Source organism: Garra rufa, chromosome 8, assembly GCF_049309525.1.
Source record: "Garra rufa chromosome 8, GarRuf1.0, whole genome shotgun sequence".
NCBI lineage: Eukaryota > Metazoa > Chordata > Actinopteri > Cypriniformes > Cyprinidae > Garra > Garra rufa.
The window spans coordinates 23105559-23122442 of NC_133368.1; the positions used below are offsets into that span (position 1 = coordinate 23105559).

At 34.7% G+C, this 16884-nt stretch overlaps 1 protein-coding gene across 1 annotated transcript in view; it reads right to left on the reverse strand.

Annotated features, from left to right (window-relative positions):
- The window catches only part of LOC141340123 (nebulin-like), a 126529-nt gene that overhangs the window by 38142 nt on the left and 71503 nt on the right, over positions 1-16884 (reverse strand). Inside the window, exons 136-137 of the mRNA XM_073845053.1 lie at positions 13793-13836; positions 11653-11717 (exon numbers count right to left, since the gene is read on the reverse strand). Of these exons, the coding sequence (XP_073701154.1) occupies positions 11653-11717; positions 13793-13836 (109 nt within the window). The remainder of the gene's footprint in view (positions 1-11652; positions 11718-13792; positions 13837-16884) is intronic.

Below are 16884 nucleotides of genomic sequence, written 5' to 3' on the forward strand. Positions count from 1 at the left end.
GCTTGGGTCAGGACCATATTTGGCCTTTTCCTCTGTCGGTCACGTGATCGGAGGAGGTGTCGTAACAGTACGGTTTCATCTCATGACATTTATTACATTAATCAACTAACTTAACCGTGAAGAAAAGTTGATTGGAGGCTGGTGGGGATAAAAAAGTCTTCTGTTCATTTTGTATCTTAATTTCTATTTCATTTTAACTTCATTTCTGTCTACAGTATAACATAATGCAGGATTTATGTCTAACTTAAAACCAATGACATTAAATGATCAGAATCTTTGTAATCAAGACATGATATATTTGAAAAATAACAGAGTGTGACCATTTTATGCCGAGAACACACTACACGATTTTCATGCCGATTATGAATGGAATTTGGTCTTGATCACAGATCGTGCCTAGTCGGGCATAGTCTGTTCCAGTTGGGCTCAGTCGCTGTTTATAGTTGTCACAAAAAATCGCATAGTGTGTGGTGTCTAAAGATAATAATCTTAGAATTCAAGAGCCAGTCGTTTTCACTAAGATTTTTTTAAACATGTTTAATATTTGCGACTGACACCAGCGATTTTAAGCAGCTATGCGGTGGAGATGCGTTCACTGTCAAACATAATTCTGCATTAATTAGGTAATTTTGTCCAAAAAAATGTTCTTGATTACAAGAAAAATACAGATTTGTCTTGATGTGATTTATTTCGCCTTTCTTTTAATTCATAATTTAAGGCTACACAGATTTAAATAGTTTCGTTTTCAAAAGGGGAGCGCATAACACTTTTTGAATTTCATGGTTTGTATAGCCTAGTCTGCGAGGGGTTCGGAGTACAATTTTTGTCCACATTGTTTTCACACTTGTCTAGTACAAATATGTGGCTTTATTTCATATTTACAGTGTATACGTTTTTCGTTATTTACCTCAAAAGAAAGGTAGTGAAATGTGACAACATGCCCCGTAGGTGGGGTACATTATAACACGACCATATGACAGCTTAAAATCCTATCTGATCGAATGAAAAACATTTACACAACAAACTAAAATATTTTGTCAATAAAATGCATGCATTCACTTTTTCAAATAAAGTAATGACGTTTAACACATTGCCACATGGTTAGAACGGCCCTGATCGCAACACACAGCTGTACAGTAGTTCAAAACAATGTGGACACACATTGTCCACACACAGCTCGCAAAGAACACGACACACATAAACAACACACATAAACGAGCCAAAATGCTTTACATTTCTCAATAAAATCCATGAAAGTCAATAGTGTAAATTGCATCGAATATCATAGTTTAATAACACAGTGTTACAACGTTCTCTGCGCCACTGGGATATAATACAGGTTACTGTCTTGCTGGTTTGAGAACCATTAATAAACTTTCTAAACTGATAAACAACATATTGGAGAATAAAATATAATAGCCTATATTTGTCTCATTTTAAATGAATACCAAAAGCTGAAATGAAAAAATTATTTCAGCCAGAAATGTACTTTTACTATGGTAAACAAAATATTCTGCGATATCTTCAAAAGGCTTTTGCATTTTGGCGCACTTTTTTTCTCTGCATAGTGTTGCTACGCCAACTAGTAAATACTGAAAATTTGGTTATGCTTGCATGTGTGGAAATATTTAAACCACGCGTTACAACTAACCCCGCGTTCGTTTGTGCCCCGCGCTCTGATTCTCAGTGATTCTCCTATTTTAAAGATGATCAAGAATGATTTTATTTCGATCTGCAGTGTAAGAAAAGTCAAGAAAAAAGATTAGCCTATTGCCCTACATATATATAAACTACAGACTTAATCCTATTTTTTTCTTAACTTTTAACTTCTTCTAAAACAATATTAAATCAACTTTAAAGGCTAGGTTAATGAATTTTCTTCATAATAAATATACAAACAAGACGAATAGCTTACACTTCAAAACGAAGTTTTTATATATAATTTCATAAATCACGAATATGACGAAGTACAATTATTCTATATAAATTAATTGTATAGCTGTTACAGTTGTATCAAATGGATAAGAAAATTATAGTGCCTTGAATTTATTAAGTAGGCTAATGTTTAATTTCGTTCGTTTCATTCTCTGTAAATGTAAAGAAAAAAATACCATTTTACCTGGAACCAATTCGTTTCTAATCCCTGATTTTAGACAAGCATGCATGATATCATTTATATATTATTGCTTGAATAAACCTTTTAAAAGTAGTGCTAGAAATGTTATAATTAAGGAAATTAAACAGACCTAGGCATTTGAAAAGACATATTATAATAAAAATGCGTTACAACATTTCAATAGGTAAAACGGGTGTCAAATAAAGTACCGCGGTGTTGTATTTTGGTGCGGCTGAGGGAGCGCGGGTAGATGCTGCGGTTGGAGTAGCCTACACTGTATTTTTTATTTAATTTTTTGGGGTTTGGCAGAATTTGTCCAGTCGTGACTCACCAATCGTTAAGTGTGTTGTGGCGTGGAGTGACTCAGTCATTAGGTTTGTGCTCCTTTCCGATTGTCAAAGACTAAAATCGGTTCCAGTCGGTGGAAACAATCGTTAAGTGTGTTCAGGTCAGTCTTAGAATGCTTCTGCTAGTCGTGTAGTGTGTCCCCAGCATTAGCAAAATCACCCACAACAGATTTACTATGCCATATGAACATGTAAAGTGTCTGCAAAGAACATAACTGTAAAAGTAAAAAAAAGATAAGAGATAAAAGATAAAAACGTTTTACCGCAAGACAAATGAACAGCCATAGCTGGCAAATGTCTTTCAGAGTGCAGCCGATAATGGCATGTTTAATGCCATATTTGATTTTTATGGTACAAATGACATGCTGCAGAGTAAAAAGGGACCTCAAATAGCCCTGAGTGAAAAGACCAACGCTTTTCACAGATCAATGTGAAAATGCAGTAGTCTGACTTGCCTGTCGGCCACTTGCATGTGGTGTTACACGCTGATGATCAATCAATGGCTCTTTGAGGCAGAAATAAGTGCATTTTAATGCACCCCCACCCCTCACTGACTGGTGCATACAAAACCTTATCATACTGTAATTGTGAAGCATTCATTCAGTCAAGCTCAAATCTTCATCGTGATGAATAATTCAGCTGAGCTCTTTCACAAATTTTACTGTGATAACTACCACAGAGATTTAATGGTGGGTGCCAATGCTAAATAAAGAGATGACAAGGGTTTGGGATACATAATAATATTATTTAGAGATATTAAATGTGGAGAAAAATGTAACAACAGTTATTGGTACTACCTAGCACATAATAAATTTATATGAGTTCACCTTAAAAAAGATTACTATGGAAGCTTGTTACATAAAAAAACATTACATTAAAACAGGTAACATTACATTTGGTTACATTATACATTAAAGTGTACAGTTGTAAAAGTCCAGTTCTGAGGGGGGAAAAATACTGACGTTCTCAAAATTGCAAGTTTGTATGTAGCAATTCTGACTTTATTTCTCGTAATTGTGAGTTTATATCTCACAATTCTGTTTTTTTTGGTGCAACTGCAAAATCACAAAACTTTTCTTACAATACAGAGTTTATACCTCACAATTCTGACCTTATTTCTCGCAACTGCGAGTTTATATCACACAATTCGGAGAAAAAACATCTGAGAAAAAGTCAGAATTATGAAACATAAACTTTTGCACCATAAAAACTCACAATTATTCTCAGAATTATGAATTTTTATCTAGCAATTCTGACTTTATTTCAGAACTGCATGATATAAACTTGCAACTGCGAAAATAAAGTCAGAATTGCAAGATAAAAACACAATTCTGACTTTTTTCTTACAATTCAGAGTTTATATCTCATAATTCTGAGGAAAAAAGTCTGAATTGTGAGAAAAATTCAGAATTGTGAGATATAAAACTTGCAATTCTGAGAAGTGAAGTCAGAATTGCATGATATATACTTGCAACAATTCTGACTTTTTTTCTCGCAATTCAGAGTTTATATCTAGCAATTCTGGATTTATTTCTCAGAATTATGATTTTTTTAATATAGCAATTCTGACTTTATTTCTCACAATTGCAAGTTTATATTTCAGTTCTGAGAAAAAAGATTGCAAGATATAAACTCACAATTCTGACTTTTTCTCACAATTCAGAGTTTATATCTCATAATTCAGACTTTCTCAGAATTGAGTTTTTATCTAGCAATTCTAACTTTATTTCTTGCAACTGCGAGTTTATATTACACAATTTTGAGAAGTCTGAATTATGAGAAAAATTCTGAATTGTGAGATATAAACTCGCAATTCTGAGAAATGAAGTCAGAATATCATGATATAAATTTGCAATTTCGACAAAGTCAGAATTGCAAGATAAAAACTCGCAATACTGACTTTTTTTTCAGAATTATGAGTTTATATCTCAATTCTGAGAAAAAGTTGGAATTGCGAGTTTCTATCTAGCAATTCTGACTTTATTTCTTACAATTGCAAGTTTATATCATGCAATTCTGAAAATGAAACATAAACTCACAATTGCAAAAAACTATTTTTACTTTTTCTCACAATTCAGAGTTCATAGCAATTCTGGCTTTATTTCTCAGAATTATGAATTTTTATCTAGCAATTCTGACTTTATTTCTCACAATTGTGAGTTTATATCACAATTTTGAGAAAAGTCTGAATTGTGAGAAAAATTCAGAATTCTGACCTTTTCTCGCAATTCTATCTAGCAATTCTGACTTTATTTTTTTTCCCAGAATTATGAGTTTATATCTCACAATTCTGAGAAAAAGTCAGAACTGTGAGTTTATCGCGCAATTTTGAGTTTTCCTCACAATTTAGACTTTTATTCTCAGAATTGTGATATAAACTGGCAATTGCGAGAAATAAAGTGAGAATGGGCAAGAAAATGTGAGAAATCTAAATTGTGAGGAAGAAGTCTAATTCTGACATTTTTTTCAGAATTGCATGATATAAACTTTCAGTTGTAAGAAATAAAGTCAGAATTGCAAGATAAAAAGTGTATATCTAGCAATTTTGTCTTTTTTCTTAGAATTACGAGTTTTTATCTTGCAGTTCTGACTTGCAACTTTATATCTCAATTCTGAGAAAAAGTCAGAATTGCAAGTTTCTATCAGAATTGTGAGATAAAAAGTCGCACTTACCTTTTGTTTTTATTTTTTAATTCAGTGACGGAAATAGGCTTCCATTGATTGCAGATAATTTGTTTTTATCTGTATTTTTTTTTTACTGACAGTTGTGGCTAATGCCAAATTACCAAATTCTTAACATTCATATTTATTTATTTATATTTATTTTATTTACATATTTATTACCATTACCAGAACCTTACTTTTTACTGTAACTTTTTCCATATTGCATTTAAACAATTAAGCCAATAAAACACTTTGAAATTGTTCTTCAACAGAACATTACGAAAGCAAAGAAATAAAGTGTGGGAATGTAATTCACCATGATATTAGGAGAAACAAGACCCCCCATGTGCCCCCACTCTGTGTTCAGCCCTGCCTCTCATCTTCTTGCCATTGTTTGTTTGAGAAACTGACTGTCCAGAGCCGTCATTGTTATTTTAATCGAAAAGACAAAGGCATCTCAGAGGGCTTTTTTCTTTTCTATGGGGCAATTTGACACCTCTTAATCCAAAACTTCCTCTGGTTGCCCCGTTGGGAGGAGCGGACACAGAGGCTCGGCTCCATTGTGCATTCGTGGTCATTAGCACCTGGGCTGCGGCTTCCCTGCGGACCGACTGCTGATGCAGATCACTGAACACCGAGGCGAGAGAAGTCACACGTATTCCCCCTGCCTATCACACGTCACTGTGGGAATGCGTGTGGATGTTAACACATGCACACACATATAAATACACCTGAATGGGATTTGTATTTCTTTTTTAAACCTGGATTTTTAACAAAGTGCATCATTATGCTGTTCTGAGTGCCGGTTAAAACTAAAAGCACTGTTTTCGTCGGAGTGAAGTATAACAGGTGGACTGAAACATGTCACATAAACAGGTTCAATGAGGATAAATCGTGCAACTCCATGGCAACCATCATTTATGTACCATCTGGTGGCACGCTGCCTCTGAGAGTGCGTTCTCAAATCCTAAAAACACTGAGCACAACCCTCATTAGAAAGCCATAGATTGGCAGATGCACTGGCTGGCTATTCTAAATCTGCAGAACAAAGCAAAGCAGATAAAGCATTTGATTTGGCAGTGTTTTAGATTGTGTTTCTGGGTGACTCACTCTGGGATTAAACACTGAATGATTTAAATGGGCTGAGGACATAATTCCGTTTATTCTTATTTTGGACTCTCTGTCCATCAGACATTTAAAGATAAGCCACATTTGACTCAATACCTTGCAGAGGAGTCTACAAACCTTGCATTGTGGAGAAACCACAGGATGTTTGGCATGGCACTGCAATGCTGTGGAAATGTAGGTACATGAATTATGAACGACTAAAATATTACTTAGTTAATTCAGCCAGGCAGGTTCCATAATTCAGATCGAGTATGAGTCATTAGGGACTTATTTTTAAAAGTCATTAAAAAAGCTGTGCTGCCGTGACAGGTTCTCACTCTAATATGGAAAACTGAGTGACGGTGGCTGTCATCCATCTTTATATAATCCCAGCATCCAGCGTTTTACAGCAGAGCTCTGTATACAGGACACATTCTCTGTTGCTTCCTAAGTATGACCTCACTACCAGTCAAAAACTTCTTGTGAAACAGATTTACAGATTGTGCTAGCAAAAAGACGCTGGAAAATGAATTTAAAGAGCTAATAATAATACTAACTGCAATATACAACAGTTAGTTCACAGGGACTCTTCACTGTTTGCATCGACAGAAAGCTTGCCTGCAAAGCTGTGATCGCAGACAAGTGGTGTGATACAAACAGCAGGGATGCAGTAATTTTAAAGTTCTGGCTGATACTTATGTTAATATTTTTATGTTATGGCTGATAACTAATAAATTACAAAAATTAAAATACAATGAAATATCTAATATGGACTTACAATAACAGTATGATTATTGTTTATGAAATTGTAATATGTACAGTGTAAAAAATACAGTATTATAACAAATGTACAAATTTTAATGTTTTAAAAGCGATTAATTCCTGTGATAAAACTGAATTTTCAGCAGCCATTACTCCAGTCTTCAGTATCAAATAATAAAAAAATACAACAAAATCACTCTAATACGCTGATTTGCTGCTTATCCATTAAAAAATTGTGCTGCTTAATATTTTTGTTGATTTTTTAAAGATTTCTACATTAATCAAAAGTTCCAAAGAACAGCATTTATTTGAAACTGAATGTTTTGAAATATTATAAATGTCTTTACATTTGTGTATGTGTATTTCATTTAAAGTATCCTTGCTGAATGAAGACATTACAATTAAGATAATACACCCACCAATAATATTATTATATAAAAATAAGAACAATAAAAAAACGTGCGTTAGAATTCAGCTCATTAAGGCTGAATTTACTTAATAAATTAAAAAATACTGAAAAAAAACAGTAATATTGTGACATATTATTATAGTTGTAAATAATAGTTTTCTATTTTAATATATATTTAAAATATAATTTATTCCTGTGATGCAAAGCTGTATTTTCATCAGTCATCACTCCAGTCTTTAGTGTCACATAATCCTTCAGAAATCATTCTAATATGCAGATTTATTACTTTTATTATCAATGTTGGAAACAGCTGTGCTGCTTAATATATTTTGGAACCTGTGATTCTTTATTTCAGGATTTTTTGATGAAAAAAAGTTAAAAAGAACATAATTTATTCAAAAGTCTTTGCTATTACCTTTTATCAATTAAACACATCATTGGCAAAAAAAAAAAGTTTTTTTTTTTTTTTTTAAAGAAAGAATAAAAATTTACTGGCCACAAACTTTTAAATAGCAGTTTATATTGTTACAAAAGATTTCTATTTTAAATAAATTCTGTTCTTTTTAACTTTTTATTTATTTAAGAATCCTAAAAAAAGCATCACAGCTTCCCACAAAATAATAAGCAGCACAACTGTTTTCAACATTGATAATAAATCAGCATATTAGAATGATTTCTGAAAGATCATGTGACACTGAAAACTGGAGTAATGATGTTAAAAAATCAGCTTTGCATTACAGGAATAAATTATATTTTAAAATATATTCACATAGAAAACAGTTATTTTACATTGAAATAATATTTCACAATATTACTGTTTTTTCAGGATTTTTGATCAAATAAATCATGTTTAAAAAACATTACAAATCTTACCACCAATTTTCTTATACAAAATATAACAGATTTTAATATAATTTGTATTTAAAATAAAATCTAACACTTTGTCCAATCAGCATCAGATTATGCAACCAATAACTAAATCACAATATTTCTGCTGCCTTATTGAGCTGAATGGCACGGAATGAATGGCAACCTAAACTGCCTGGAGTCTTACCAAGCAGGACCAATGACGCTTAACAAAAAGCCCTATTCTTTCAGAGCGCTTTGCAGCCAAGGGCTACCCAGGCTTTTTACAGCATTTCTCAATAGAGGCATCAACCAAGAGAATAGAGAACAGTACAGCGGACTTGAAAGAGATCCACATCAAAGGGAGCTGAGAACGGCTACTGTAAAGTGCACCAGGGGCTCAGAGGGACTGCTCCTTAAGATAAAACATCATACTTTATGGAGCTGTTAGAGCCGACCCAAAGTGCTGTTCTAGGGTCAGTTTTAGCAGTTACCCTTTTATTGCTGGAAGACTGATGGAAGCTTTTTGTAAACTACAAATATCTTTGAGCAATGATGATTTCACTACTACGCTTTCTCATGCTGAATTGCCTCGCTAACGTCATTCTGATAGAAGTATTTCTCTCTCCTTCTTACTTCAAATGATCCAATTGCATGGAGATAATAGTAGTGGGTCCAAATTAGACTATATCATTTCTACTTTACCACTCCAAATGGCCTTCTCCAAAGGATACATGACCGCTTTACCTTCCACCGCTGAAGCAGGGATGCGTTGCATAACATTTAATTAAGAAACTCCATTCAAACTGACTCTACTCCAGCTAGCAAAGAAATTGAAACAGTCAGCCACTCGCCTTTGTGCTAGACCTGACACAGACACAGGCAGTTTGAAGAGACTAATAACACAGAGCGGTGATTCATCAAGGTCTCTCTTTTCGAAGGTCAAATTATAAAACTTCCACTTTAAATGATTTTGATCTCCGGACATCAAATTGAAAGAGAAAAGGTTTGCGGGTATATTCATGCCAAGTGTAAACAGTGTGTTTAGACCTACAAAGTCAAAGATGTTAAAATACGAAAAGAGTGGCTGCTTCTGACGCAGTTAAGTAAAACTTCACTTGAAAAGACCAAAATTTGGGTTCAGTGAGTTTTCGGTGTGTGCAAGGACAAGTGGAATGACTCAGCAGAAACCAATGTAGTTTAGCTTATCGCTTACCAAAACTGGTTTAAACACAACCAAGGTTTTTGGGTGTACTCACACTAGGCACGGTTGCCATGAACCGGGCCCGAGTACGATTGTCCCCCCTCCCCACTCCCCCTCTGGAGCACGCTTACGTCATTATGGTGTGACGGTTTCAGGATAAACGGGAAGAGCGGCGCTCTCGCTGAACGCAATTTATTCCATCGCTGTTTTTACTTTGTGGATAGTAATTTTGAGTCGTTTGTTCAGCGGTGGTCCACAGCCTATTGTTAAACAGGTCTATCGCCTTTATGGCATGAAAATTTTCGCACAATCGTGCTGCTCGTATGAGGAGATTTGCAAGGTACCAGCTGAAGTGCAGCAAGGACTTTGCAGCTTTGATTACAGACTATAAAAACGTTGATTACCTCGCAAAAATGCGACGTCACGTGTCCTGTTCCGTGCTCCAGCACGGTTAGCGCTCACACTGCATGCGAACCGTGCCCGAGTCCAACTGAACCGTGCTCTGGCCCACCTCTTCCAAGCGGGCCAGGGACGGCTAAACGAGCCACGCCGGGCACGGTTAGGAGCACTCACACACGGTTCAAACTGCCTAGTCTGAGTACACCCTTAGTGCCTTCTCAGAAGTTGCATTTATTTCTCATTTGCATCATTCATTTGCATGATTTGGTCCCACTTTATATTAAGTGGCCTTAAGTACTATGTACTTACATCAAAAAATAATTACAATGTACTTATTGTGTTTATATTGTATTGGAAAGGGGATACGAGTAAGGTTAGGGACAGTTTTGGTGGTATGATAATTACAAATCTGTAATTATCAAACCACCAAAACTGTCCCTAACCTTACTCGTATCCCACCTCAATAGCAGCAAAAGTCTTTTCCCAAATATAAGTACAATGTAAAAATGTGTATGTACATAATAACTGCATTGTATCAAATGATTAATTTAAATCTAAGTACATAGTAGTTAAAGGAGAAGTTTACTTCCAGAACAAGAATTTACAGATAATTTACTCACCCCCTTGTCATCCAAGATGTTCATGTCTTTCTTTCTTCAGTCGTAAAGAATTACGTTTTTTGAGGAAAACATTTCAGGATTTCTCTCCATATAGTGGATTTCAATGGTGCCCGCGAATTTTAATTTCCAAAATGCAGTTTAAATGCAGCTTCAAAGGGCTCTAAACAATCCCAGCCAGGGATCCCAGCAGAAGGGTTGTATCTAGTAAAACTACCAGTTATTTTCTAAAACAAATTGACAATTTATATATTTTTTAACCTTAAATGCTCATCTTGTCTATCTCTACATATACTCTGTGTATTCCGGTTCAATACAGTTAGGGTAGGTCTAAAAACTAATTTTTTACTCCAACTTCAAAATTGTCCTACATCGCTGCAGAAGTACAAACCCAGCGTTTACGAAGTGAATGTGCAAAGAAGGTCAAATGCCCTTTACAAAAAAAAAAAGGGAAAACAGCGATGTAGGATGATTTTGAAGTTAATAGAGAAAATGAGATGGGAGTATTTGCATTACCCTAACTGTTCTGAACTGGAATACAAAGAGTACACGCAGAGCTAGACAAGACGAGCTTTTGAGGTTAAAAGGTATATAAATTGTACTTTGTTTTTTTTTTTTTTAGAAAATATCCGATCATTTCGCTAGATAAGACCCTTCTCCCTTGGCTAGCATCATTTAGAGCAGTGGTTCTCAACTCTAGTCCTCAAGGCTCTGCACATTTTGTATGTTTCTGAATCTGACACACTCAGTTCAGTTCATGGATCTTTCTCCTAACGGGCTGATGATCTGAATTAGGTGCATTAAATGAGGGAAACATACAAAATGTGCAGAGCAGTGGGCCCCGAGGACTGGAGTTAAGAGCCCATTGAAGCTGAATTTAAACTGCATTTTGGAAGTTCAAACTCATGGGCACCATAGAAGTCCACTATATGGAGAGAAATCCTGAAATGTTTTCCTCAAAAAACATCATTTCTTTACGACTGAAAAATGAAAGACATGAACATCTTTGATGACAAAGGGCTGAGTAAATTATCTGTAATTTTTTGTTCTGGAGGTGAACCTCTCCTTTAAGGCCCACTAATATAAAGTGGGACCCATTAATTAAATAATGTATTTTTTTTTTCAAATTTCCATTTGTCTTTTCTCCATATGCTTATTAACAAACATGCATGTTTTCTTACCTGCTGTTAAACTTCTCTGGGTGTTTTTCCCTCATCAAGTGGAAGCGATGTGCTATGGATGCATCCTGAAAGGGAAACAGAAAACAGGAAACACAGGTTAAATGCCTTGCTTTGGTTAACAAATAAAACAGTGTGTTTTAAGGCTCTGGGTAATGAGCTACAGACAGTTGGCTAAAGAAGTACACATCCTAAGTCAAATGTTCAGGGCTGAGATGAAACAGCACACTTGGACCATACAGGACAGCCATAAAGCTGCTCAGACATGACCCAGAAAACGTGACACAGCCATTTCAGCTAACAATAATCAACGTTTAACTGTCTATGGTGTGGCAACATGTTTATTTATTTATTTATTTATTTATTTATTTTTTAAAAGATTTAATAAGAAAAGCTACAACAAATCACAATGTTGGAATTAAAAAAGCACTGTCTTTAAAAACAACAACAAGAACAACAACAAAACACAACAACAATACACCTACATTTGATTTTCTCTCAAAGGGCCAGATTTACTAAACAGGGCAAATTAGTGTTAGAGCGCAATTTCATAAAAGAGCAGCTCAAAATACCGCCTGCTTTAACTTCTTAACCGTCACTCCCATTTTTGAACAGAGGCATAAAAATGAAGAATTCAAACTCAAATTTTTATAATTTATGAAAGAAAACATTTTGTAAAATGATTTTGATGTACATTTTCCATGGTAATGCAATGTCTGATTTTAAAATAGCTTTCAAAGGATGAATTTTGATACTTTAAGATATTTAAGATATTTCAACTGATATATAATTTCTTATGATTTCTAAAGTGTAATAGGGAAAAAGGCAACAATGCGTGATTCATTTTAATACTCTCCTCTGATAAATTTTACGTCTGAAAAGAAAACTCCTACAAATGCATATTCAATAAGGTCAAAGGAATATCTGTGTTCAAAATATCTGTGTTCACGCCTTTTCAGTGCAAACTCTTCACTGGGCGTCTTTAATAAATCCTGACAGTACTATTTTAATGCCAAAAGACAAGCTATTTGGAAATCTGGCCTAGCGACCTTTTTTATGACTACCCTCACAGGAAACGCACATGCTAGGGTCCTCCTGAAATTAAGGTCGATTTTTTTCGTGCTTATTTGATGGGTTAAATCAATGTTTTTGTTCACAAATCAACTATAAAATACAGTAATATAGGAAATTGACACTTCACTGCACTTGACTCAAGTGGCATCAATTATATTAGCTCATTTCTTTGTTTATTTAGAAGTGTTCCTAATAATATAAGTGCATTTCAGCACACTAAATGCAATTATGATTTCTTAAAATGTGTTTCCAAGAAAAGCATTCTATAAAAAACATTCTATGAAAAGGGCGAGTAAAAGAGCCCCCTAACAGTGAGCTCTGCTTTTAAGTATATTTGTGAAGGATAAATGGTGCAATTTGTGCCCAGAAGGATTTCAAGTGTACAGGTACATACAGTACTGTTTAAAAGTTTGAGGTCAGTATTTTGATTTATTTTTATTCATTTTGTTTACTTAGCACATTTATTGAGCAAAGAATGACTTAAACTGATTAAAGGAAAAGCATTTCGAAACATGCATCAAGGTTTCCGCAAAAATATTAAAGTATGAATATGTTAGCCTTAAGGTTATTTATTAGCTATTGTGGTCCAAAACAAAGGCAAAATTCGCATTTACAAGATACAAGCATTCAAAACTTACAGTCTCTCACTTCCGCCAATATGGATTAACAGTTTTGATGACATCACCCTGCACTTCAGCTTCTCATCAAACTTTCAGTCCAATCAAATGCTCTCTAGAATCCGGAACGTCCCGCCCCCTACACTATAAATAGGCGCTGAAGCTGCAGCTGAAATCGGTCACTTGTTTATAGAATTAGTATTTGCTGTATGGTGAATGCCACAATATAGGGGATATTAAACGATTTGGACAGTGGGGCAAAGTCTGACAGCAAGTCTGATTTTGTGCTGTGACATGCGAACTGCCACTGTCTGCTTCGGTCCAGAGGCACGATAGCACGGAGCGGATCATATGCGTGAATCGGTGCAAACCACAAAACATATCAGACTCATTGAATTCTACACAGAAAGCTATATTTTATAACAGTATGGATGAGACTGTGGCTGTCATACGCTGTCAAATGTGGCTTTACCAAGCTTAACGGCACTGGCCCAAGCTGTGATAAACAAAACACTATTGGTTATATAAAAAAGAGGGTGGAGCTGCTTGATATGTCCAGCACTGTCTTCCTGTTTCAGTTGAAATTACGTCAACACATAAAATAACGCTGCGTGTTTCAAAGCTCTTCAGTGGGCTTTGCATCACAGGAATAAATTGCATTTTAAAATATATGCAAATATAAGGCTGCGATCACACCGAACGCGTTTTTTTGCAGTGAGAGGCGCCTTTTTTGAATGGTTTTCTGTTGGCAGTGAGAGTTCTGCGCGCTGCTTATGCGCCCCGGGCGCCTCGCGTTTTCGCCGCCTGCTGCACCTCGTGTTTTTGCAGAAGCGCTCTGAGCGCCTGAAGTTGAAAAAAAAGCAACTCTGAGCGGAAAAACGCCTGACGTCATTCGCGTTTTTTCCATTGTCCAATCGAATGAATGGAGAGGCGGGCCTTCTGTTGTGGTGATGAAAGTTTACCATTGCTTAAAAAGTCCGGAGACTGAAAGAAATGGAGGAGAAACTTTTGGTGTCTGTCGTGGGTAAACCGGAGCTGTATTTTTTGGGGGGTTTCTGCTAATATGACAGTTTAATTAACAGCAAAAACCAAAGATTTTAGAGCGTTCGCGTTATAATCCTTTGATTTGACTGACAGGACAGCTGTTTTGGTCGTTGCCTAGCAACATAAAAAACCGCAGCACACTGCTCTTTTTTTAAAAGTCACCAAAAAAAGGCAGTGCTGTGCACCTCGAGTTTTTAGAACGAAAAGACGCGTTCGGTGTGATCAGGGCCTAAGACAGCTATTTTAAAATGTAATCATATTTTATTTTTTATCAAATACATGCAGCCTTGGTTAGCATAAGACTTTTTTCACAAATATCAAAACAATTCACTGACCTCAAACTTTTGGATGGCAGTGTACATATCAACTAAAAAAGGAAACTGGATTAAAAATAATTAAATTGGAGGACAAACTGACAAGTTCAATCATAATCAAAATATATTCCTATTTTTAAGTCTTTATTTTTCTGTAAGTCATGCAACCTTCATCAGGCAAACAATCAGGCATTATGTCAAAATATCTAAAAAAGGAAACATTTTCCATCATTGTGTTAAAATGGGAACCTCACAGCTTGGCTCATTGAGTTTATAGACTGATGATTTCAAATTGGTGCTAGAGAGGTGATTTTCTCTCAGGTGCAGTAAAAATAGCCATCCCTAGAAAACGCGAGTTGCTCAGGTATTAACAGGCCCCTGTTTCACATCATGAGCTCATGTGCTATCGGGGAGGGCTCTGCTTGTCAGCTCTGTTGCTGTGGCCTGAGGGGAAGATGATCATGCAGATAGGCCTACTGGACAAGTATACAATCCTGGAAACATGGCCACAGCACTAGAGTGCCTGATGAAGAAAAAAAAACAGAGTGAAGCTGGATGAATAAGTGATGGCATCGGCAGGAAAGAGGCTTTCCAGGAACGCCAGAAGAGGATGGGGGTGGATGGAGGATGAAAGAAGATGATGCTGAAGACCAGAAAAATGAACAGTCAGACAAAGACAACAAAGCTTTCAGCAATAGTGTGCACTTCATCAGGCTTCGTCTATGAACAAAAAAATTCCAGGGATTTTCTGCTACATCGCTACTTGACATATTCCTGGAAGGAAATACTTCTGTCAGATGAAAATAAAGGTTAATGGTAATTCAATTGCGTCGAACAAGTACAGAAATAAAAGAAATATCCCACAATGCTCATCTCCTACAAGAGCTACCTGCACAGGAGTATTCATTTGTAAATTTTTACGTTAGTATAAAAATAATGTAGGGCCATGACATCAATTTAAATCAATGACCTTATTCATTTTAATAATTCCAAGGGAAAATGTTTTAAATATTATGGCAAATAAACTATAAGTAATTTGTGACCATGGACCACAAAACCAGTCATAAGGGTCAATTTGACCAAAATTGAGATTTTTACATCATCTGAAAGCACCTGAATGAATAAATAAGCTTTCCATTGATGTATGGTTTGTTAAGATTGGACAATATTTGGCTGAGATACAACTATTTGAAAATCTAAGGGTGCAAAAATACTGGGAATTCGCCTTTAAAGTTGTCCAAATAAAGTTCTTAGCAATGCAAATTACTATTCAAAAATTACGTTTTGATATATTTACGGTTGGAAATTTACTAAATATCTTAATGGAACATGATCTTTACTTAATATCCTAATGATTTTTTGCATAAAAGAAAAATCATTTTAACCCATACAATGTATTTTTGGCTAATACTACAAATATACCCTTGTTATTTAAGACTGTTTTTTGGTCCAGGGTCACATTTTAGAAATTACTAGACTTGCTGTTATTGCTATGGTTCAAACTAATCTAAAAAAAAAAAAAAAAAAAAAATTATACTAAAATAATACAAATACAATGTTATCATTAATTATATTAAAATCTAAACCAAAACCTAAAACAAAATCTGTATTCAATATATGTATTCATTGAAATAAAGCTTACATAAAATTAAATATAAATATAGGAATATATATAAAACAAAATTAAACAAAACATTTGAAATGTTACCCTGGCACCTAACTTGGAAATAACTTTAGGTTCAAATACTAAAATTATTAAAACTAAAACTGAAATAAATAAACTATTTATAAATATATAAAAAAATAACATTTACATAAAAAAAACTAATTACTAAACTAAAATTAAAAATCAACTGGAAATATAAGAAAATTCCAAATATTTACAAAATTGTAAAAAAAAAGTAAAAAAAATAGTATAGAAATAATACTAAAATAACATAATATAAAAATATATATACCAGAGCAGATTTAGTAAGTTAGGGTAATGGGAGCATAATGAAGTCTGATTACTTTGATTAATAGTAAATGACTTTTTAACAAACCACAGAGTTTAAAATGTCATTTGGCAGCACAAAATGGTGCATGACAAAAAAATGCACGAAACACTTTGGTCAAATCGCTAACCCTTGCTTTCACAACCACTAATTATTAAAAGCACTGCCATAATAGAAAATGTAGTTCTAAAT